A 21679-nucleotide genomic window follows, 5' to 3' on the forward strand; every position below is an offset into this window, starting at 1 on the left:
CCCCATGGAGAGGAGCTTGCAAACGCCTGCCCTCAGCTGGTGTCAGTCCTGCTCCCACCCCCTGGAGACCCGCTGTCCGCAGTGCCCAATGGAGTGGGTGGCTGCGGCTCCTGGTGGCATCAACCGCTGCTCATACCTTGGGCGGCTGCCGGTGCTCCCCTGCCGACCAGGCTTCCCACGTGGCCCATTCTGCCTGTGCTTTCTGTACCCGATCCCTGGACCTGGACCGCAGGTGCTCCGCCTCGTCCCACTGCTCAGACAGCTCCCAGACGCCCTGTGGAGCACAGAAATGTGACAGCAGGCAGGATTAGCCTCAGCTCCTGGGGGGGGGGGGCTTCCTTCCGGTCTGACCCCTGCTCCTGCCCATCGCCTCAGCTGGTTGGTCAGCAGCCTCTGCTCCTCACAGACCAGGGGCCCTGGAGTCATCCCAGGTCCTCAACTCATGGCAAACACCGTTGAGCAGCCAAAGACCTCAACTGTCAATGACCTGGAAAGGACTTGCACATTGTCCATAGCCCCTGGCCAGAATAAAGTGTTTCACGACAACCCAGGGGCAATGACAGACGGCAAGGGTGTGCAGCACCTTCCCTCTCAGGAAGAAGAGCTGAAGGAGGTAACAGACAGGTTACAATGAACGCACGCCAGGGGATCTGTTCAGGATCGCTCTCTGCACAAAGAGGCTTTTGCAGAGTCTCAGACAGCACAGTGATCACAGCCAGGCAGAGCACCTACCTGCAGCGCTCTCTTGCAGGCTTCAGAGGATGGGAGTGCTGAGGTGGGCCTGGCTGGAGGCGCTGGCTCCTGCCTGCCTGCTTCCTTCTTCCTGCGGGAGCCGCCTGGACGCAGGGGGTACACGCTGCAAAAAGACACCGGGAGGAGTCGGCATGAACGCGGGGGAGTTTGGTCTAAACCCGGCGCTTACCAGCTGCGCCCATCCCTGTGGCAGACAGCGGTCCTGCAGAGAACGGGTGTGTTGGACCGGCAGTGCTCACGCCAACCACGACTGCCCCACGCCAGCGCACTTGGCTGTGGCACGACAGGCCCTCGGTAACGCTCGGGGTGCCCGTGTCCAGCCCCTCTTGGCAGAACGAGGAGAGGAGCAGTGTCTGTGCAATGACGAGTTCCCAGAGACACCGTCACACCCTGATGGGACTTGATACATCACGTTCTCCTCCTCGGTCCCAAACACAGCGTGTTTATGGATGGAAAACAGATTATCGCTGGGGACACAGTGTGAGGTAGGAGAAAGCGGTCCAGAAAGGGAGGAATCCTGCCATTTCCCCATCCCTATGCTCTCGTTTGTTCCCGCCACAAAGATGGGATTTCATAGAAAAGAAGAGCCCGAAAGAAACTCTCTCATCTGGTATCAAAGTGCCCCAGGCCGGTGGAAGAAGTGGGGGAGGCGGGGCCACCTCCCATGGCAAGGTGGAGCCTTTGCTGAGCCACATCACATGGATGAGATGGAGACACAGCGGAGAGGACAGCACCTCAGGTCTGCCATAAGGGCGAGGAAAGCGATGTGGGGCGCACTCAACGTCCGCTGCCTTCCCCACTAAGGGTCCTGGCACGGGGCAAACAAGCTCACAACAATCCTGAGAAGACGCTGTGGGACGTGTTTGGGCGAGGGAAGGAGACATGCTCCCACAAAGACAGGCTGTTGGGGGACTCCTTAGGGGAGAGGAGCTTCTGCAACAAAGATCTGCATGCAGCTCCCAAAGGACCAGGACCCCGGTGGAAAACACAGCCGGTCCCCAGGAGACCTGCCGCACGCTCGCCACCCAGTGAGAGAACAGCCATCACGGGGACGTGTGTCAGGAACCCTTCACAGTCCCTACGGCCGGCATCTCCAAAGGGGACGTCCCCTCCGCATGGGTGCAAGGGTTCCCTTCATCCCTTCCCCCAGGGGTCTCACATGACAGAGGGCTTCTTCTCCACGTCTTGCTGTCTTGATCCCCAGCTGGGCAGCACAGGCAGGGGAAGCCCCTCCCGCCGCTTCAGCAGCTTGCCAGGATGCCCCTCTGTAACTGGGAAAGGAGGAAGCTCTTCAGAGCAGCCCTGAGGGGAGCGCTTTTTAACCAGGCCGCAGTCCCCCAGCATGGGGCAGGGCCCCCCAGACAACAGGGACCTGTTCCCGTACCTCTGCTGATCCTGTGCTTCTCCACAGCCTTCTGGTGCTGGGTGGAGCTGGGGGAGGAAGCCTCGGCCTTCGCTTTGCTGCTCACGGTTGGCTGGAGCCTGGAACGCAAATGGCAATGGGGGCTTGAAGAAGGGCGACCCCCATCCCCTGCAGCTTCCCGGCACTGATCCTCCACCCTCTCGTCCAGGGCCTTGCACCCCTTTTCCTTGGTGTCCATGCATGGGGGTTTTTGGCAATCTGCCCCCAAAACCATGAAATGGAGCCAAAATTCCTTTCTGTGTGCAGTATGCTCTCTCTGATGCGAAATACAGCAGGCCGGACATGAGAAACACAATCACAATGCCCGCACGCTCCAGGCAGAGACACACGTAGCCGAAACGCAGCATTAATTAACAAGGGACCTTTCACTTCAGGATCAACCCCTGATGTGATGCTGAGCATCAAGCCCCGGCAGTGCACGTTTGAGCCGGAGCTGGGAAGCCACCTGCTCGGTCAGCCGAGGGCCGCAGAGGAAGCGCACTCACCTTGGGAATGCGTTGGCATTGCCTGCACCCCCTGAGCGGCGGTCGCTCCACCGGAGACAGTTGGATCTGGCTTCCACAGCCTCTGCAAAGTGACGCAGATCTGTTAAAAGGTTTCCAGGGCACTTTTCTCATGGCTCCCAAAGGAAGCAGACCTGGCTCCCGCTCCAAAAGAAAGCCACCTCTCCAAACCCCTCGTGAAAAATCCTCCTCTGTGAGCATCAGCCCTTGCTCTGCTCTGGAGAAGCTGCACAGCAAGCACTGAGACGGTGCAATAACACTGCCGGGCTTTTTGCAGGGCCCAGGACTCAGAAGAAATGCTCTTTGCTAACGGAGGAGTCAGTGGCCTGCCACGTCCGGGCTGGCCAACGGCGACCCAGCTGTTCACCCTTCAGCTGGACTTCCAAAGAAGCCGGAGCGGCCCTCAAAACCTGAGTGACTTACACTGTGAAGCAGCGCAATTGGGCTGACAGTGCTCTCCAGGCCTGTGATGCAGTGGGAATAAAACTGCATGCAGAGGAAGTTGCCTTTGCAGGCCAGGATGCCGATGTCCTGGAAGGCGAAGGCGAAGCGATTCCCACTCCTCAGCTGGAAGGAGTACAGGAGAATGGTCTCCCGCACACAGTTCTCCACCAGGCACCGTGGGAAGCCGCTGGCTCGCGAGAGCTGCTGGAAGTTGAGCGGCTCCACCTTGACGTCGTCTGCAAGGAGGAGGAACAGCGTCACTGCCACTGCAGGCCAAATTTCTGTGCAAGATTCGTATAGCAAACGGCCACAGAAAAGAAACGGCCTGTTTATAGAAACACCCGCTGGGGAGCGGTTTGTTTTGGGGGAGCCTCCGGACCTCTCGAGGCAATTCTCTGCTTCTCCCAGCCCTTGCCAAGGAGCAGGGAGCACACACCCCGCCCGGACGCAGAAGCAGGGGGTGGCCACTGCCTTCTCCTCACCAGGGATAATTTCTGTGGGGCACTCGAGACCCTCCAGCCAGAACTTGTCGATGGCCAGCTGGAATATGGGTCTGCGCACCACAAACACCTCCTGTGTGCCGAAGAGATGCTTTTGGACCATAGCGAAGGTCCCGAGTCCTGCCACCACGACACCCTGCAGAGGAAAATGACACAAAGGCTGATGAGGGAGTACTGCAGAGATGGGAAAGTGATGGCTGTCACAGACTGGGGACACTGCTCCGTGCCTTCCCCGCCCCCCCCAGGGGCAAGGGGGGAAGGTGGGGCACTTCTTTGGGAAGCTTTGGAAAAGAGATGTTCTCTGTTTTTTCTTCACCGTCCTCAACATACTTGCTAACATCACTTGGCTAGAGAAGATCCTGGGGCTTTCAACACAGGGGTCATCCCTTGGACTGCTTCCCAGGGATTATCCTTGGCATGGACCCAGGGTAATCCCGCATCCCTCTGCTTGGTCTCCCCACTCTGACCACAGGGAAGGGTGAAGACCGAGGGTGTGCGAACGCTTTCTTGGACTGGATCTGGACGTTGCTTCTCTCCTGGTTGGCCAAGAAGCTGCTGTGGGCACATGCGGTGCTCTCAGTGTGCTGCCGTGGTGCTCAGGGAGGGATCACTTCTTGGGCCCAGGCTCTCAGGAAGACTGAACCCCTGCAGGGTGAGGGAGACCAGGTTGCCAGCCCACCTTGTCCAGCTTCAGCTGTCCCAGGATGTAATTGGACACGGCACTCCAGATAGCCACGATCTCTGGAAAGCAAGCAAAAGAGATGTCAGGCTCCACAGCCCCTCGGCAAGCTCCTTGCCCAGGGTGACAGATACCAGCGTCCACAAACAGCCCAGAAGATCACCACTGTGCCTGGGGTTCTGGTCTGTACCCCAATCTGACTGCTGAAGGAGACTGGTACGAGGTGAAGGGCTGATTGCCAGCCGGCTCCAGAGAGCCCTGGGGGACTGCAGGGCACCCCAGTCCCTGGGATGCAGGACCCCTTTTCCCCAGAGCCAGATCCCACACAGGCAACAGTTCCCAGGAAAAGCTGGCCCTGGATGGTCCCCTGTGAGGGGAACGAGCCCTTCCCAAGAGCCTTGGGACTCAGGGCACCCCCAGCCAGCACCAGGACCCGTGAGTCCTGGCGGCCACACTGTCCCCCAAGCCCAGCGAGACCCTCAGGAGGGGCTCTTGCAGCAGCCCCCACTCCTGTCCCACCACCCCCACAGCCACAGCACAGCAGCTGCAGCTCTTGAGAGCGGACAGCCCTGAAGTGACCCCTTGGGAAGGAGCTCCCAAAACCCTCACCCTCAGTGGAGAGCTGCAGGAGCGTGGGGAACAAGAAGGTCAGGTCTGAGCTGATGGCCACAGTGCAGCAGCCCTCCATTGCACTTGCTGAGGAGAAGGCAAGCGTCTCCCTGCCCCTTGCCCCAAACTCCTTTCCAACAAGACCCCACTCTCTGCCCTTCACGAAGGGTTCCCCCACACAGCCTCCGGAGCAGCTCACGAGGGCAGCTGTGGGGAGCACCCGAGCAGTGCACAGCAGTGCTCAGGCCTCACTAGAATGTCCCAGCACTGCCATGGCACCAGGGAGACCTGCCTGTGACACACTGCATCCCCCTATGACATCAGGTCATGTCATTGGAGGACTTATGACACCAGCAGGGAGGTGGCAGAGCTGAGGGGAGAGGCAAGAGATGTTCCCTCTTGTCTGGGGAAACAGTCCCCTCCCCCCAGTTCCATCCAAAAATGACAGACAAACTCATCCGGAGCATCCTGAAACGGTTCTGGAGCTGTGCGATACCCAACCTGGGGCCCCAGAGAACTGGCGCCTGGGCCTGCACCCACAGGTCTCTGTGGCTGGGAGCCCTCCTGGGCAGCTGGGGCATGGGGGTGGCTCAGGTGGGCTTCTTTCCAAAGGTGGGACCGCAACCGCACAGGAGCCGCAGCCCCCTCTGCGTGCCCAAGCACTCGCAGCGGCAGCATGGCACCTGCTTGGCACCCATGTGTGTGACATGTGGGAGGTATGGCAGTGCTGGGGCCTCTCCCAGGGACAAATATACAGAAAGTAGCCAACGATTGATTCAGTCTAGCATTTAAAAGGCTTCCAGTCCCTGAAAAGGAAATTCTGCAGGTAGCTCTCGATCAAGGCAATCTTTGAATGGAGCTGAAGTCAGTTTGTGAAAACAATTACATACATGCCTGAAACAGAGGAGTAAACTACATCAAGCAGGAGACTCTTTGAGCTGAGATGGCAAGAAAAGAACAGGCAGGCAGCAAGCAAACCTTAAGCCACACTGACAAACACCAGAAGCTCTACAGTGCCTTTTTATAGCCTGTCAGCAAACCAAGCTTTCCAAGCAAACACTTCCTTGAGCAGGATGAGAAACGTGATTTATAGACAACCAGCTCAGTTGTGCCAGTGCAAAGGAAGGCACCTAGCAAGCTCTTCATATGGTTTGAAGTGAAAATCCAGGTCCTGAAACAGCTGTTTGTAAACAGCATCCATTCAAAAAGCATAAGGCAATTCAGAAAGTGTAGAAGACATGTATTTCAGCATCTCACTCTTACCTCATGTCTTCTGAAGAAGGTATTTCCTCCACCCTCTGTAGCACGACCATACCAGTAAGATGCAAGTTATAACATTAACAAGAGCAAAAGCAAATGTTATTTTAGACTGTGCTACCCTTCAGAAGCAGTTAGTTCAGCTACATTAAAATTAACAATTAAATCACTCTCTTGTGTGAAATATACTACTTATACATAACATTAAAATGGATGAGGTCCTTCCTCTGCATCAGTCAACACCCCAAGGTCTTCCAGGTCCATCATTCAGCATCTAAGCTTCTTCTCCATGTCCTCCATCCTTCCTGACACCACTCCTGCAGCACTCAGATAGTTGACATAGAAGAGCAAAGACAGGCAGGTACAAACAAGCATTTAAAACAGTAGATGTCATCAGTATGACATTTTAAGACAGCATGCACAAAGCCAGAGTCAGTGACCCTTGGCCAACTTTTTAAACGCCACTTAGAACTTGGGTTAAATGTTTACTTTTTACAGAGAGATTTCAGAACAAGAGGTGGAGGATCTGCAATCATACACTGTTTTCAAGTTCATTTTCCCTTCTGCTGAGCACAGTAATAAAATTAATCTACTTCAGTAGGAGAAAAATAAGAATTCTGAAGAGAAAGAAGTTATGGTAGTCTTCCATAGTATGTAAACTGCTCTGCATGATGGCATTAGGTCATTCTTAGTTAGCAACCTTCCTCAGATCAAAGGCTGCTTATTCTTCTCTTAACTCTAAGCCAAGTTTCATGTTGTTTGTCCAAGATTTTACGTGCTGGAGAAACCATCCTGGCTGTTGTTAGGCTTTGCAAATCTTTCAGAAAACAATGCCAATTTGGGCTTCACCAAGAGAAGTAAGCCACGGCCAGAGCTGCAGAAACGCCAGGACGACTTCGCTTTGGCTGGATCAATCTTTCTGTGGTATCTCGACTCAGCCAAGTGCTACAGAAACGTTTGTAAGCAGGGGAAGGAAATCGTGCAAAATGAAGGCACTTCTGAGACAAAGGTCTCTGAAGAGGGCGACTTCCATCTCCTCAACATCACAATGGAAAGCCACTGTTTGAAGGGAATTGATTTCAAGGGAAGTCCCAGCCTGAATAAAGAAGAGGCTTTCAGGCATAAAAACGAGGCTTTGGGCCCTAACAAGAGGCGGTTGGGCCTTAATAGAGGGGGTTGGGCCCTAAAAAGAGGGGTAATGTCCTAACCCTGCCAGGAGTAACAACTCCTCCTGCTGCTGCCAAGAGGAAAAGAAAGTCCCTCGCCCACTTCATGCCCCACATTACGCAAGGAAAAGCCCCCAGACCACAAGGAGGGCTCCGAGCCGGAGTCGGCTGTGTGCCACACACGGGCAGCTCCCTCAGGATATACATTTCCCAGCCTGCTCAGCTGGAAGCCTCCACAGCCCAGGTCACCTCTCAGCAACCGGAGTGGAAGAGAGGCCTCCAAGGAGTGGGGAGCAGAGGCCTGGTTTTCATAGAGGCAGAAGAGGCTCCCTGAGCAGAGGGATTCCCGCCCTCCGCTCCTGGCCCTGCCATTAACCTCACCGTATCCCTCTGCAGAGTTCTGGCTGCAGATGGAGCTTCTCCTGCAGGCTTTTGCTCTTCCAGCCCATAGGCAGAGCAGAGCTGGGACATTTGGAAATACAGGCCCTTGCCGAGCCTTTTCCAGGGCCGTTTTCGCTTCCTGGTGCTGTGCTGCTGTGAATGCCGGAGCCTGGGCAGGGTGGGGAGCCTTTCCTCAGGGATCTGAAGGAGTGTCCATGAGAACTGAGGGCCCCAGGCCTGGCCCAGCCCCACAGGGCCCCAGGCCAGGCCTGCGGGTCTCTCCTCGCCCCAGTGGGGCTCAGCGCGGGGCCGGGGAGGGCTGGGGGGCTCCCATATGCCCCAACCTGCAGGCGGGCCCGGGGCAGAGCCTTGAGCCCTAAATCTGGGGGGTTAGGCCCCAAAAATGCGGCTTTGGACCTTAAAGTGAGGGTTTGGAGCCTAAAATCAGGCCTCAGAAACTACAGATGCGGCTTTGGGCCCTAAAAATGAGGCTCTGAAACGCAAAATGGCTTTGGAGAGTAAAAATGAGGCTTTGGACCCTATGAAGGGAGCTTTGGACAGCAAACAAAAAAGGCTTTGGGCCCTCAAAAGAGGGGGTTTGACCTGATAAAGGATGGTTTGGACCCTCAAAATGCAGCTTCGGACCCAATAACTGCAGCTTTTGACTCGATAAATGAGGGTTTAGACCCTAAAAACAAGGCTTTGGACCTTAAAATGAGGCCTTGGGCCCTAAAAATGAGGCTTTGGATCCGTGGCATGCTGGGAGCTGGAGCCCCTGCCCAGTGGCTCCGCTCCCTGGGGTTTGTCAGCCCCTGGCACTTCCAGACTAAGGCAGATGGCAACGGCCAAATAACGGACAATCAGACTCAAACCGTCGCCCCACTCTCTCCCTTGCTAAATGGCACCTCCAGCAACAGTCTACCTACCCCCTGGGCTTGGGGCTCTAAAATGAGGCCTTGGAGAATAACGGGGAGGCTTTGGGCCCTTAAGTGACGCCTTGGACGCTAGAATTGAGGCTTTGGAAACAGAAAATGAGGCACTGTTCCTCAAAAGGAGGCTTTGGATCCTTAAAATGCTTATTTGGAGACTTAAAATTTTGGTTTGGAAAATATAAATTAGGCTTTGGACCCTAAAGTGAGATTTTGGTCCCTAAATTGATGCTTCGGACCACATAAATGAGGCTTTGGACCTGGAAATGAGACTTCAGGCCCTGTATATGCGCCTTTGGACCCTAAGAACGAAGCGTTAGGGCTTTAAAATGAGGCTTTGGAACCTGTAACTGTGGATTTGTACCCTAAATGAGGCTTTAAGCTGTTAAAACGAAGCTTTGGATGCTAAAAAGAGGCTTTGTGCCCTAAAGCAGAGGGAAAAGAGGGGTTTGGACCCTCACCATGAGGCTTTGAGCCCCCAAAGAGAGCTCTGGACCCTAACGTGAGGGTTTGTGCCTTACCAATGAGTATTTGGATGCTCAAAATTAGGATTGGGACCCTAAAACGAGGGGGCTGGACCCTAAGCCTGAGGCTTTGCACCCTAAACGTGAAGCTTGGTACCCTAAAATGAGGCTTAGGACCCTACAAATGAGGCTTTGGGGCCTAAAACGAGGCTTTGAGCCCCCAAGATGAGGCTTTGAGCCCTAAATGTGGTGCTTGGACCCTAAAAAGAAGGCTTTGAACCGTGAAAATGAGGCTTGGCACCCTAAAACGAGGCTTTGGGCCCCAGAAATGAGGGGCCGGATCTTAAAATTGAGGATTTGGACACTAAAATGATGCTCAGTGTTCTAAAAATGAGGACTTGGAAACTTCAGTGAATCTTTAGACCCTAACAGTGAGCCTTTCTACCCTAAAAGAGGGATTTGGACCCTAAAAATCAGCATTCGGAGCCGCAAAATGCAGCTCTGTGTGTCAAAAAACTCAGGGACTGGACCCTGAAACTGGGGCCCTTTGATGCTAGAATCTAAGCTTTGGACACTACAAAGGAGGCTTTGGGACGTAAAAATGAAGCCTTGAGCCCTAAACCTGAGGGTTTGGACCCGCAAGATGTGGCTTGGACCCTCCAAAAATGACACTTTGGACCCTGATAACGAGGCTTCGGAAACTAAAAATGTGACTTTGGGCCCTAAAACGGAGAGTTTAGACCCTACAAATGAAGCTTTGGAGCCTAAAATGAGGCTTTGGAAGCCAAAACTAAGCCTTTGGAAAGGAAGAATGAGGCTTTAGTCCCTTAAAAAAGGCTTTGAGCCCTAAAACTGAGGCTTTCAAAACTAAAAATGCAGCTTTGGTCCCTGAAACAGAGGCTTTGTACCCTGAAAATACGGCTTTGAGCTTTAAGACCGAGGCTTTGGAACGTCAAATGAGGCTTTGGGCCTAAAATGAGGCTTTGGAACACGGAAATCAGACTTTGGAAAGTAAAAAGGTGGCTTTGGGCCCTAAAATTGAGGCTTTGCACTCCAAAACGAGGCTTCAGAACCTACCTTTGTAGCTCGGGACCCCGAAAAAAGGCTTGTGGCCCTAAAAGTGCGGGTTTAGACCATGAAAATGAAACTGTGGGCCCTCAAGGTGGCCATGGGCTGTAAAAGAGGGGCTTGGACCCTAACAATGAGGGGTTGGACCCTCAAACCGACAATTTTCACCCATTAAATGAGGCTCTGGGCCCTAAAGATGAGTCTTTATAGCCTACAAGAGGGGTTTGTGGACCCTAAAAACGAGGTCTTTGGGCCCTAAGAATGAGGTTGTGGACCTTAAGAAAAATGAGGCTTTGGGCCCTAAGAATGAGGCTTTCGGAATGTAAAGCGAGGCTTTCTACCCTAAAAAGGTGGGTTCGCGTTTGGACCCTAAAATGAGTGTTTGAATGCCCCAAATGAGGCTTGGGACCCCAACAACGATGGGCTGAATCCTGAAAATGATACTCTGGACCCTGAAAATGAGGCTTTAGAAACGAAAAATGTGGCTTTGGGCCCTAAAACGTAGCGTTTGGACTGTAAAAATGAGGCTTTGGAAGCCAACAGAGGCTTTGGAAAGGAAGAAAGAGGCTTATGGCCCTAAAAGTGAGGGTTTAGACCCTACAAATGAAACTGTGGGCCCTAAAAAAGGCTGTGGGTTGTAAAAGAGGGGTTTGGAGCCTATAAATAAGGCTTTTGACTCTAAACCAGAGGCTTTGAAGATGCCTTCAAAGACATATTTGGACCTTCAAAATCAGACACTGGGCCTTAAAAAGGACCCTTTGGGCCCTTAAAATGAGACTTTGAACCTTGAAAGAGGGCTTTGGAACTTATAAATGAGGTTTGAACACTGAAAACGAGGTTTTGTACCTTAAAAATTATTATTTGGGCCCTCAAATGGAGGCTCTGGGCCGTTAAAAATTATTCTTTCAGCCCTGAAAATGAGCCTTGCATCTTAAAAATGAAGGTCTCTGCATTATCCAGGCGGCACGGGATTTCACTGGGCTGGGGACAACGGACGGCATCGTGCTGGGACAGACCCCGGAGGAGGGGTCTCCCCAAGGGGTCTGGGGACCTTGCCCTGCCCTCCCGTTGCCCATGGGGATCCCAGCCACCCCTCCCACCGTGGCGTGACCACCTCAGGCTGGTGCAAGGAACAGCCTAGGACAGCCCCGGCCCCACCACTCACCTAGAAGTGTGAGCTCTCTCTACGTGCGTGTGAGCACATGCGTGCTGGGGGGCGCGTGCGCACGTGTGGCGTGGACGGTGTGCTGGGGCGCAGGAGTAGGGGTGCACGTGTTCGCGCCATGGGCCGTGGGGGACTTTATTCCCTCCTGTCCCTGTGAGCTATTCTGGGATCCCACATGGGGTTTGTACAACCCTTGCAGACAGACCCACCACCAGGCACAGGCCGGCACCTCCAGCTGAGAACTACTCTTTATTTTGCTTTTTTAGGTGGATTTTGGCAGCTGGGAAGCCTCCCAGCCTTTTTGCTCGCAGCCCCGCTGCTGCAGCTGCTGCTCCTGGCACCTTCCCCTCTGTTGCAGGACGAGCATCGAGCGCTAGGGAGGTAGAAAGAAACGGATGGGATGGGATGGGCAGGGAGAAGACAGAGAAATCCTGCAGGCTTAGCTCAGGCCACCTGTGGTGGGATCTGCTTGGGATGAAGCCTCAAGGTGCCTGTGAAGTGGGAGAGGCCCCTTGTGCCCAAGCCCAGGAGAAAGTCCCAGGTGCAGCTGGTCAGCCTGGGGCTGAGTCAGGTGGAGCCTGACCTTGGGTGTCCCCAACAGGTATCCCCACTCAGGGCAAGGTGTCTTGGGGCCAGGACTTTGCAAGGGAAGGACAGACTCTCTGGTCTGGTCTGGGGAGAGCCAGCCATCAGCGGGGTCCCTCTGTCTTCAGCCAGGACTTTTATGTGCCACACGGAAAGCCAGTCTGGGTGCCCAGCCAGACCCCTTGGATGTCAGGGAGCTCCAGCCCAAAGCCACTCTCCAAAACCTGCTTCTGTCTCACAAGGGGTGTCAGAGAAATGCCCTCTTTCCCCCCCAGGGCTGTCCTCAGTGGAGGGATGGGCCCTGCAGCCGAGAGAAACACTGTCCCTTTTTGGAGATAGTTACCAGGGGAGCTGCCTCTGCTGCTCCAGCTTCCGCCTGTTGGTCTCCACAACATGCTTGAATATGTCCCGCCGTGCTTGATACGGCTCCAGCCTTTTCAGAACCTGGGCGGCTCGTGGGGAAAGGTTGCTGCAATGACAGGGAAATGTCATCCCTCAGCCTCTGCTGGAGACCCTTCTGCTTCTCCCCGCCTCCAGCCCCTGTGCCCACCCGCTCCCATGTCCACCCACCCTTTGACCCTGCGGTGAGTTTTGGGCCTTGGCTGTGGGGGTGACCCGGGCCATGCCCGTGTTAGGAGACATCAGAGGCTGTCCTACACCACCCCAGGATGCAGGGACCGGGGTGCTGGACATCTCTGCGGGGTCACGGCTACGCGACGGCGCACACGTACCCAGGCTGGAGCCTTTTCAGCTGGGCTGCTGATGCCATCTCCTCTTCTGGGAGAGCGTTTTCAGCCTTCCTCCACTTCTTCTTTTCCTCCTTGCCCCTGGGCTGGGCTGGAGGGTGGGGAGCCCACAGGCCGCTAGTGCTGAGCTCCTGCGGAGGAGAAGACACTCTCAGCAAACCAGATGGGAAGCAGAGGTGGTGTTCCCCGGGGACCTCCTGGGAGGAGCCTGCAGCAGGATGTGGGGGCCGGGAGACTCACCACCACGTGCCCACAGGGAAATGTCAGGGGAGGACCAGGGGTTGGCTGCAGCTCCCAGCTGACCCTCCAGTTTCCCTCTGACACCACTGATGGCATCGTAAGTGAGGAGGAGGGAAGCGCCACTGGCAGGGCGGGAACTGACAAGGAGCTCTCCACCAGCTTCATCAGAGCAGACTGCGTGATATCCACTGGGTTCATCAGGGCAGACCACATGATCTCCACCGGGTTCGCCAGGGCAGACGACATGATCCAAGGAGCCTTCTCAGCTCCCTCGCTCCCCCGAGCACCAGTGCTCACGGCCCCCGGCTGCCTCTCCAGCACCCGACAGCCCAGCACGGGGCACTCACCAGCACCCTGCCCTCTCCTGACAAGGAGCCCCTTTGCTGCTTGTTCTTGGCCTGTTCCAGCCACCACCAAAAAACACTCCAGAGGCAGGCCAAAGACATCGGCAGGGTAGCGATGACTGTTTTCAGATAAGCTCTTAACAGACATCCTCTGCTGCCTGTGGCATACTTTTCTTTCTCTAATGTTGGCCAGAAGCAGATCCCTCTGAGTATGGGAAGAGTCTTCCCCCAGGCGCAGTTGTTTCTCAGAGGACAAGGATTATGCAAGAAAACCACAAAATGCCCTTTGGCAGGCAATGAGAACAGTGGTTCCCCAGCATCTGCATGCTAATTCTACTGGGAGAAGATTGGGACTGACGAGGAAACAGCAATTAGGCTTAGGTTGCTCTTTTGGGTGTAGAAAGGGAGGTGCAAAGGTGAGGAAAAGGTTGAGCAGAAACAGAGAAAATGGTGAGGAAGATACAAAAAGAAAAGAAAATGTCTTGGGGGTCTTCCAATAGGGGTTTTTCTCCCAGCAGCAGAAGTGTGGGTGCCTGTGGATGGTAGAGAGGCTGTCCTGTGGACCCAAGCCTGTGGTGATCCCCTCGGACAACCCACCGGACCCTCCATCAAGTCTGCACCTGAAAGGCTTGCTGGAGAAGGTGGAGAGAATTGCACCCAGGAATAAGGAGTGGGGAAGGGATGCAAAATTGTCATTCAGTACTAGTTGGGTGTGATTCGTACGATCAAGAGTGCTAGTTAGCAGTTCTACAGTTGTGTGTTCCCCGAGGTTAACCATTTAATTGCTTTACGGCTTTCTCAGTGGAGTAAAGCCAAACCAACAGGCACTGTTGTCAATACGACCAAAGAGGCCTCGAGCCTGCTGCCTAACGGGGCAGAGTGGGACCTGTAGGAGGCAGCACAAGGCAGGGGCGCTCGACCCCTGCCCTCGTCCCGGCTGACGGCTGCTTCTGCCCCTCGGGTCCTGCTGCCAAGCTCTCCCCCATGGAGAGGAGCTTGCAAACGCCTGCCCTCAGCTGGTGTCAGTCCTGCTCCCACCCCCTGGAGACCCGCTGTCTGCAGTGCCCAATGGAGTGGGTGGCTGCGGCTCCCGGTGGCATCAACCGCTGCTCTTACCTTGGGCGGCTGCTGGTGCTCCCCTGCCGACCAGGCTTCCCACGTGGCCCATTCTGCCTGTGCTTTCTGTACCCGATCCCTGTACCTGGACCGCAGGTGCTCCGCCTCGTCCCACTGCTCAGACAGCTCCCAGACGCCCTGTGGAGCACAGAAACGTGACAGCAGGCAGGATTAGCCTCAGCTCCTGGGGGGGAGGGGGCTTCCTTCCGGTCTGACCCCTGCTCCTGCCCATCGCTTCAGCTGGTCAGTCAGCAGCCTCCGCTCCTCACAGACCAGGGGCCCTGGAGTCATCCCAGGTCGTCAACTCATGGCAAACACCGTTGAGCAGCCAAAGACCTCAACTGTCAATGACCTGGAAAGGACTTGCACATTGTCCATAGCCCCTGGCCAGAATAAAGTGTTTCACGACAACCCAGGGGCAATGACAGACGGCAAGGGTGTGCAGCACCTTCCCTCTCAGGAAGAAGAGCTGAAGGAGGTAACAGACAGGTTACAATGAACGCACGCCAGGGGATCTGTTCAGGATCGCTCTCTGCACAAAGAGGCTTTTGCAGAGTCTCAGACAGCACAGTGATCACAGCCAGGCAGAGCACCTACCTGCAGCGCTCTCTTGCAGGCTTCAGAGGATGGGAGTGCTGAGGTGGGCCTGGCTGGAGGCGCTGGCTCCTGCCTGCCTGCTTCCTTCTTCCTGCGGGAGCCGCCTGGACGCAGGGGGTACACGCTGCAAAAAGACACCGGGAGGAGTCGGCATGAACGCGGGGGAGTTTGGTCTAAACCCGGCGCTTACCAGCTGCGCCCATCCCTGTGGCAGACAGCGGTCCTGCAGAGAACGGGTGTGTTGGACCGGCAGTGCTCACGCCAACCACGACTGCCCCACGCCAGCGCACTTGGCTGTGGCACGACAGGCCCTCGGTAACGCTCGGGGTGCCCATGTCCAGCCCCTCTTGGCAGAACAAGGAGAGGAGCAGTGTCTGTGCAATGATGAGTTCCCAGAGACACCGTCACACCCTGATGGGACTTGATACATCACGTTCTCCTCCTCGGTCCCAAACACAGCGTGTTTATGGATGGAAAACAGATTATCGCTGGGGACACAGTGTGAGGTAGGAGAAAGCGGTCCAGAAAGGGAGGAATCCTGCCATTTCCCCATCCCTATGCTCTCGTTTGTTCCCGCCACAAAGGTGGGATTTCATAGAAAAGAAGAGCCCGAAAGAAACTCTCTCATCTGGTATCAGTGCCCCAGGCCGGTGGAAGAAGTGGGGGAGGCGGGGCCATCTCCCATGGCAAGGTGGAGCCTTTGCTGAGCCACATCACATGGATGAGATGGAGACACAGCGGAGAGGACAGCACCTCAGGTCTGCCATAAGGGCGAGGAAAGCGATGTGGGGCGCACTCAACGTCCGCTGCCTTCCCCACTAAGGGTCCTGGCACGGGGCAAACAAGCTCACAACAATCCTGAGAAGACGCTGTGGGACGTGTTTGGGCGAGGGAAGGAGACATGCTCCCACAAAGACAGGCTGTTGGGGGACTCCTTAGGGGAGAGGAGCTTCTGCAACAAAGATCTGCATGCAGCTCCCAAAGGACCAGGACCCCGGTGGAAAACACAGCCGATCCCCAGGAGACCTGCCGCACGCTCGCCACCCAGTGAGAGAACGGCCATCACGGGGACGTGTGTCAGGAACCCTTCACAGTCCCTACGGCCGGCATCTCCAAAGGGGACGTCCCCTCCGCATGGGTGCAAGGGTCCCCTTCATCCCTTCCCCCAGGGGTCTCACATGACAGAGGGCTTCTTCTCCACGTCTTGCTGTCTTGATCCCCAGCTGGGCAGCACAGGCAGGGGAAGCCCCTCCCGCCGCTTCAGCAGCTTGCCAGGATGCCCCTCTGTAACTGGGAAAGGAGGAAGCTCTTCAGAGCAGCCCTGAGGGGAGCGCTTTTTAACCAGGCCGCAGTCCCCCAGCATGGGGCAGGGCCCCCCAGACAACAGGGACCTGTTCCCGTACCTCTGCTGATCCTGCGCTTCTCCACAGCCTTCTGGTGCTGGGTGGAGCTGGGGGAGGAAGCCTCGGCCTTCGCTTTGCTGCTCACGGTCGGCTGGAGCCTGGAACGCAAATGGCAATGGGGGCTTGAAGAAGGGCGACCCCCATCCCCTGCAGCTTCCCGGCACTGATCCTCCACCCTCTCGTCCAGGGCCTTGCACCCCTTTTCCTTGGTGTCCATGCATGGGGGTTTTTGGCAATCTGCCCCCAAAACCATGAAATGGAGCCAAAATTCCTTTCTGTGTGCAGTATGCTCTCTCTGATGCGAAATACAGCAGGCCGGACATGAGAAACACAATCACAATGCCCGCACGCTCCAGGCAGAGACACACGTAGCCGAAACGCAGCATTAATTAACAAGGGACCTTTCACTTCAGGATCAACCCCTGATGTGATGCTGAGCATCAAGCCCCGGCAGTGCACGTTTGAGCCGGAGCTGGGAAGCCACCTGCTCGGTCAGCCGAGGGCCGCAGAGGAAGCGCACTCACCTTGGGAATGCGTTGGCAGGAATTGCCTGCACCCCCTGAGCGGCGGTCGCTCCACCGGAGACAGTTGGATCTGGCTTCCACAGCCTCTGCAAAGTGACGCAGATCTGTTAAAAGGTTTCCAGGGCACTTTTCTCATGGCTCCCAAAGGAAGCAGACCTGGCTCCCGCTCCAAAAGAAAGCCACCTCTCCAAACCCCTCGTGAAAAATCCTCCTCTGTGAGCATCAGCCCTTGCTCTGCTCTGGAGAAGCTGCACAGCAAGCACTGAGACGGTGCAATAACACTGCCGGGCTTTTTGCAGGGCCCAGGACTCAGAAGAAATGCTCTTTGCTAACGGAGGAGTCAGTGGCCTGCCACGTCCGGGCTGGCCAACGGCGACCCAGCTGTTCACCCTTCAGCTGGACTCCCAAAGAAGCCGGAGCGGCCCTCAAAACCTGAGTGACTTACACTGTGAAGCAGCGCAATTGGGCTGACAGTGCTCTCCAGGCCTGTGATGCAGTGGGAATAAAACTGCATGCAGAGGAAGTTGCCTTTGCAGGCCAGGATGCCGATGTCCTGGAAGGCGAAGGCGAAGCGATTCCCACTCCTCAGCTGGAAGGAGTACAGGAGAATGGTCTCCCGCACACAGTTCTCCACCAGGCACCGTGGGAAGCCGCTGGCTCGCGAGAGCTGCTGGAAGTTGAGCGGCTCCACCTTGACGTCGTCTGCAAGGAGGAGGAACAGCGTCACTGCCACTGCAGGCCAAATTTCTGTGCAAGATTCGTATAGCAAACGGCCACAGAAAAGAAACGGCCTGTTTATAGAAACACCCGCTGGGGAGCGGTTTGTTTTGGGGGAGCCTCCGGACCTCTCGAGGCAATTCTCTGCTTCTCCCAGCCCTTGCCAAGGAGCAGGGAGCACACACCCCGCCCGGACGCAGAAGCAGGGGGTGGCCACTGCCTTCTCCTCACCAGGGATAATTTCTGTGGGGCACTCGAGACCCTCCAGCCAGAACTTGTCGATGGCCAGCTGGAATATGGGTCTGCGCACCACAAACACCTCCTGTGTGCCGAAGAGATGCTTTTGGACCATAGCGAAGGTCCCGAGTCCTGCCACCACGACACCCTGCAGAGGAAAATGACACAAAGGCTGATGAGGGAGTACTGCAGAGATGGGAAAGTGATGGCTGTCACAGACTGGGGACACTGCTCCGTGCCTTCCCCGCCCCCCCCAGGGGCAAGGGGGGAAGGTGGGGCACTTCTTTGGGAAGCTTTGGAAAAGAGATGTTCTCTGTTTTTTCTTCACCGTCCTCAACATACTTGCTAACATCACTTGGCTAGAGAAGATCCTGGGGCTTTCAACACAGGGGTCATCCCTTGGACTGCTTCCCAGGGATTATCCTTGGCATGGACCCAGGGTAATCCCGCATCCCTCTGCTTGGTCTCCCCACTCTGACCACAGGGAAGGGTGAAGACCGAGGGTGTGCGAACGCTTTCTTGGACTGGATCTGGACGTTGCTTCTCTCCTGGTTGGCCAAGAAGCTGCTGTGGGCACATGCGGTGCTCTCAGTGTGCTGCCGTGGTGCTCAGGGAGGGATCACTTCTTGGGCCCAGGCTCTCAGGAAGACTGAACCCCTGCAGGGTGAGGGAGACCAGGTTGCCAGCCCACCTTGTCCAGCTTCAGCTGTCCCAGGATGTAATTGGACACGGCACTCCAGATAGCCACGATCTCTGGAAAGCAAGCAAAAGAGATGTCAGGCTCCACAGCCCCTCGGCAAGCTCCTTGCCCAGGGTGACAGATACCAGCGTCCACAAACAGCCCAGAAGATCACCACTGTGCCTGGGGTTCTGGTCTGTACCCCAATCTGACTGCTGAAGGAGACTGGTACGAGGTGAAGGGCTGATTGCCAGCCGGCTCCAGAGAGCCCTGGGGGACTGCAGGGCACCCCAGTCCCTGGGATGCAGGACCCCTTTTCCCCAGAGCCAGATCCCACACAGGCAACAGTTCCCAGGAAAAGCTGGCCCTGGATGGTCCCCTGTGAGGGGAACGAGCCCTTCCCAAGAGCCTTGGGACTCAGGGCACCCCCAGCCAGCACCAGGACCCGTGAGTCCTGGCGGCCACACTGTCCCCCAAGCCCAGCGAGACCCTCAGGAGGGGCTCTTGCAGCAGCCCCCACTCCTGTCCCACCACCCCCACAGCCACAGCACAGCAGCTGCAGCTCTTGAGAGCGGACAGCCCTGAAGTGACCCCTTGGGAAGGAGCTCCCAAAACCCTCACCCTCAGTGGAGAGCTGCAGGAGCGTGGGGAACAAGAAGGTCAGGTCTGAGCTGATGGCCACAGTGCAGCAGCCCTCCATTGCACTTGCTGAGGAGAAGGCAAGCGTCTCCCTGCCCCTTGCCCCAAACTCCTTTCCAACAAGACCCCACTCTCTGCCCTTCACGAAGGGTTCCCCCACACAGCCTCCGGAGCAGCTCACGAGGGCAGCTGTGGGGAGCACCCGAGCAGTGCACAGCAGTGCTCAGGCCTCACTAGAATGTCCCAGCACTGCCATGGCACCAGGGAGACCTGCCTGTGACACACTGCATCCCCCTATGACATCAGGTCATGTCATTGGAGGACTTATGACACCAGCAGGGAGGTGGCAGAGCTGAGGGGAGAGGCAAGAGATGTTCCCTCTTGTCTGGGGAAACAGTCCCCTCCCCCCAGTTCCATCCAAAAATGACAGACAAACTCATCCGGAGCATCCTGAAACGGTTCTGGAGCTGTGCGATACCCAACCTGGGGCCCCAGAGAACTGGCGCCTGGGCCTGCACCCACAGGTCTCTGTGGCTGGGAGCCCTCCTGGGCAGCTGGGGCATGGGGGTGGCTCAGGTGGGCTTCTTTCCAAAGGTGGGACCGCAACCGCACAGGAGCCGCAGCCCCCTCTGCGTGCCCAAGCACTCGCAGCGGCAGCATGGCACCTGCTTGGCACCCATGTGTGTGACATGTGGGAGGTATGGCAGTGCTGGGGCCTCTCCCAGGGACAAATATACAGAAAGTAGCCAACGATTGATTCAGTCTAGCATTTAAAAGGCTTCCAGTCCCTGAAAAGGAAATTCTGCAGGTAGCTCTCGATCAAGGCAATCTTTGAATGGAGCTGAAGTCAGTTTGTGAAAACAATTACATACATGCCTGAAACAGAGGAGTAAACTACATCAAGCAGGAGACTCTTTGAGCTGAGATGGCAAGAAAAGAACAGGCAGGCAGCAAGCAAACCTTAAGCCACACTGACAAACACCAGAAGCTCTACAGTGCCTTTTTATAGCCTGTCAGCAAACCAAGCTTTCCAAGCAAACACTTCCTTGAGCAGGATGAGAAACGTGATTTATAGACAACCAGCTCAGTTGTGCCAGTGCAAAGGAAGGCACCTAGCAAGCTCTTCATATGGTTTGAAGTGAAAATCCAGGTCCTGAAACAGCTGTTTGTAAACAGCATCCATTCAAAAAGCATAAGGCAATTCAGAAAGTGTAGAAGACATGTATTTCAGCATCTCACTCTTACCTCATGTCTTCTGAAGAAGGTATTTCCTCCACCCTCTGTAGCACGACCATACCAGTAAGATGCAAGTTATAACATTAACAAGAGCAAAAGCAAATGTTATTTTAGACTGTGCTACCCTTCAGAAGCAGTTAGTTCAGCTACATTAAAATTAACAATTAAATCACTCTCTTGTGTGAAATATACTACTTATACATAACATTAAAATGGATGAGGTCCTTCCTCTGCATCAGTCAACACCCCAAGGTCTTCCAGGTCCATCATTCAGCATCTAAGCTTCTTCTCCATGTCCTCCATCCTTCCTGACACCACTCCTGCAGCACTCAGATAGTTGACATAGAAGAGCAAAGACAGGCAGGTACAAACAAGCATTTAAAACAGTAGATGTCATCAGTATGACATTTTAAGACAGCATGCACAAAGCCAGAGTCAGTGACCCTTGGCCAACTTTTTAAACGCCACTTAGAACTTGGGTTAAATGTTTACTTTTTACAGAGAGATTTCAGAACAAGAGGTGGAGGATCTGCAATCATACACTGTTTTCAAGTTCATTTTCCCTTCTGCTGAGCACAGTAATAAAATTAATCTACTTCAGTAGGAGAAAAATAAGAATTCTGAAGAGAAAGAAGTTATGGTAGTCTTCCATAGTATGTAAACTGCTCTGCATGATGGCATTAGGTCATTCTTAGTTAGCAACCTTCCTCAGATCAAAGGCTGCTTATTCTTCTCTTAACTCTAAGCCAAGTTTCATGTTGTTTGTCCAAGATTTTACGTGCTGGAGAAACCATCCTGGCTGTTGTTAGGCTTTGCAAATCTTTCAGAAAACAATGCCAATTTGGGCTTCACCAAGAGAAGTAAGCCACGGCCAGAGCTGCAGAAACGCCAGGACGACTTCGCTTTGGCTGGATCAATCTTTCTGTGGTATCTCGACTCAGCCAAGTGCTACAGAAACGTTTGTAAGCAGGGGAAGGAAATCGTGCAAAATGAAGGCACTTCTGAGACAAAGGTCTCTGAAGAGGGCGACTTCCATCTCCTCAACATCACAATGGAAAGCCACTGTTTGAAGGGAATTGATTTCAAGGGAAGTCCCAGCCTGAATAAAGAAGAGGCTTTCAGGCATAAAAACGAGGCTTTGGGCCCTAACAAGAGGCGGTTGGGCCTTAATAGAGGGGGTTGGGCCCTAAAAAGAGGGGTAATGTCCTAACCCTGCCAGGAGTAACAACTCCTCCTGCTGCTGCCAAGAGGAAAAGAAAGTCCCTCGCCCACTTC

At 55.1% G+C, this 21679-nt stretch overlaps 2 protein-coding genes and 1 long non-coding RNA gene across 3 annotated transcripts; all 3 read right to left on the reverse strand.

Moving 5' to 3' along the window:
• Positions 1–211: 211 nt before the first annotated feature.
• Positions 212–2020, reverse strand: LOC138685002 (uncharacterized). Its single transcript, XR_011324219.1, has 3 exons — positions 1913–2020; positions 733–856; positions 212–274 (listed from the first exon to the last, which is right to left on the reverse strand). It is a non-coding gene; the product is annotated as an uncharacterized lncRNA (long non-coding RNA).
• Positions 2021–2044: 24 nt separating this feature from the next.
• LOC138684942 (coiled-coil domain-containing protein 81-like) lies at positions 2045–4581 on the reverse strand. Its single transcript, XM_069780373.1, has 6 exons — positions 4303–4581; positions 3606–3759; positions 3103–3359; positions 2662–2743; positions 2138–2374; positions 2045–2055 (listed from the first exon to the last, which is right to left on the reverse strand). The coding sequence occupies exons 2-6, from the start codon at positions 3724–3726 to the stop codon at positions 2045–2047; spliced, it is 708 nt and encodes a 235-aa protein (XP_069636474.1). The 5' UTR covers positions 3727–3759; positions 4303–4581.
• Positions 4582–12635: 8054 nt separating this feature from the next.
• On the reverse strand, positions 12636–18820 carry LOC138684943 (uncharacterized). Its single transcript, XM_069780375.1, has 8 exons — positions 18542–18820; positions 17845–17998; positions 17342–17598; positions 16897–16982; positions 16148–16609; positions 14970–15093; positions 14373–14510; positions 12636–12803 (listed from the first exon to the last, which is right to left on the reverse strand). Exons 2-8 carry the CDS (start codon positions 17963–17965, stop codon positions 12636–12638), a joined length of 1356 nt encoding a protein of 451 aa, XP_069636476.1. The 5' UTR covers positions 17966–17998; positions 18542–18820.
• Positions 18821–21679: the final 2859 nt, after the last annotated feature.

Source organism: Haliaeetus albicilla, chromosome 4, assembly GCF_947461875.1.
Source record: "Haliaeetus albicilla chromosome 4, bHalAlb1.1, whole genome shotgun sequence".
Taxonomy (NCBI): domain Eukaryota; kingdom Metazoa; phylum Chordata; class Aves; order Accipitriformes; family Accipitridae; genus Haliaeetus; species Haliaeetus albicilla.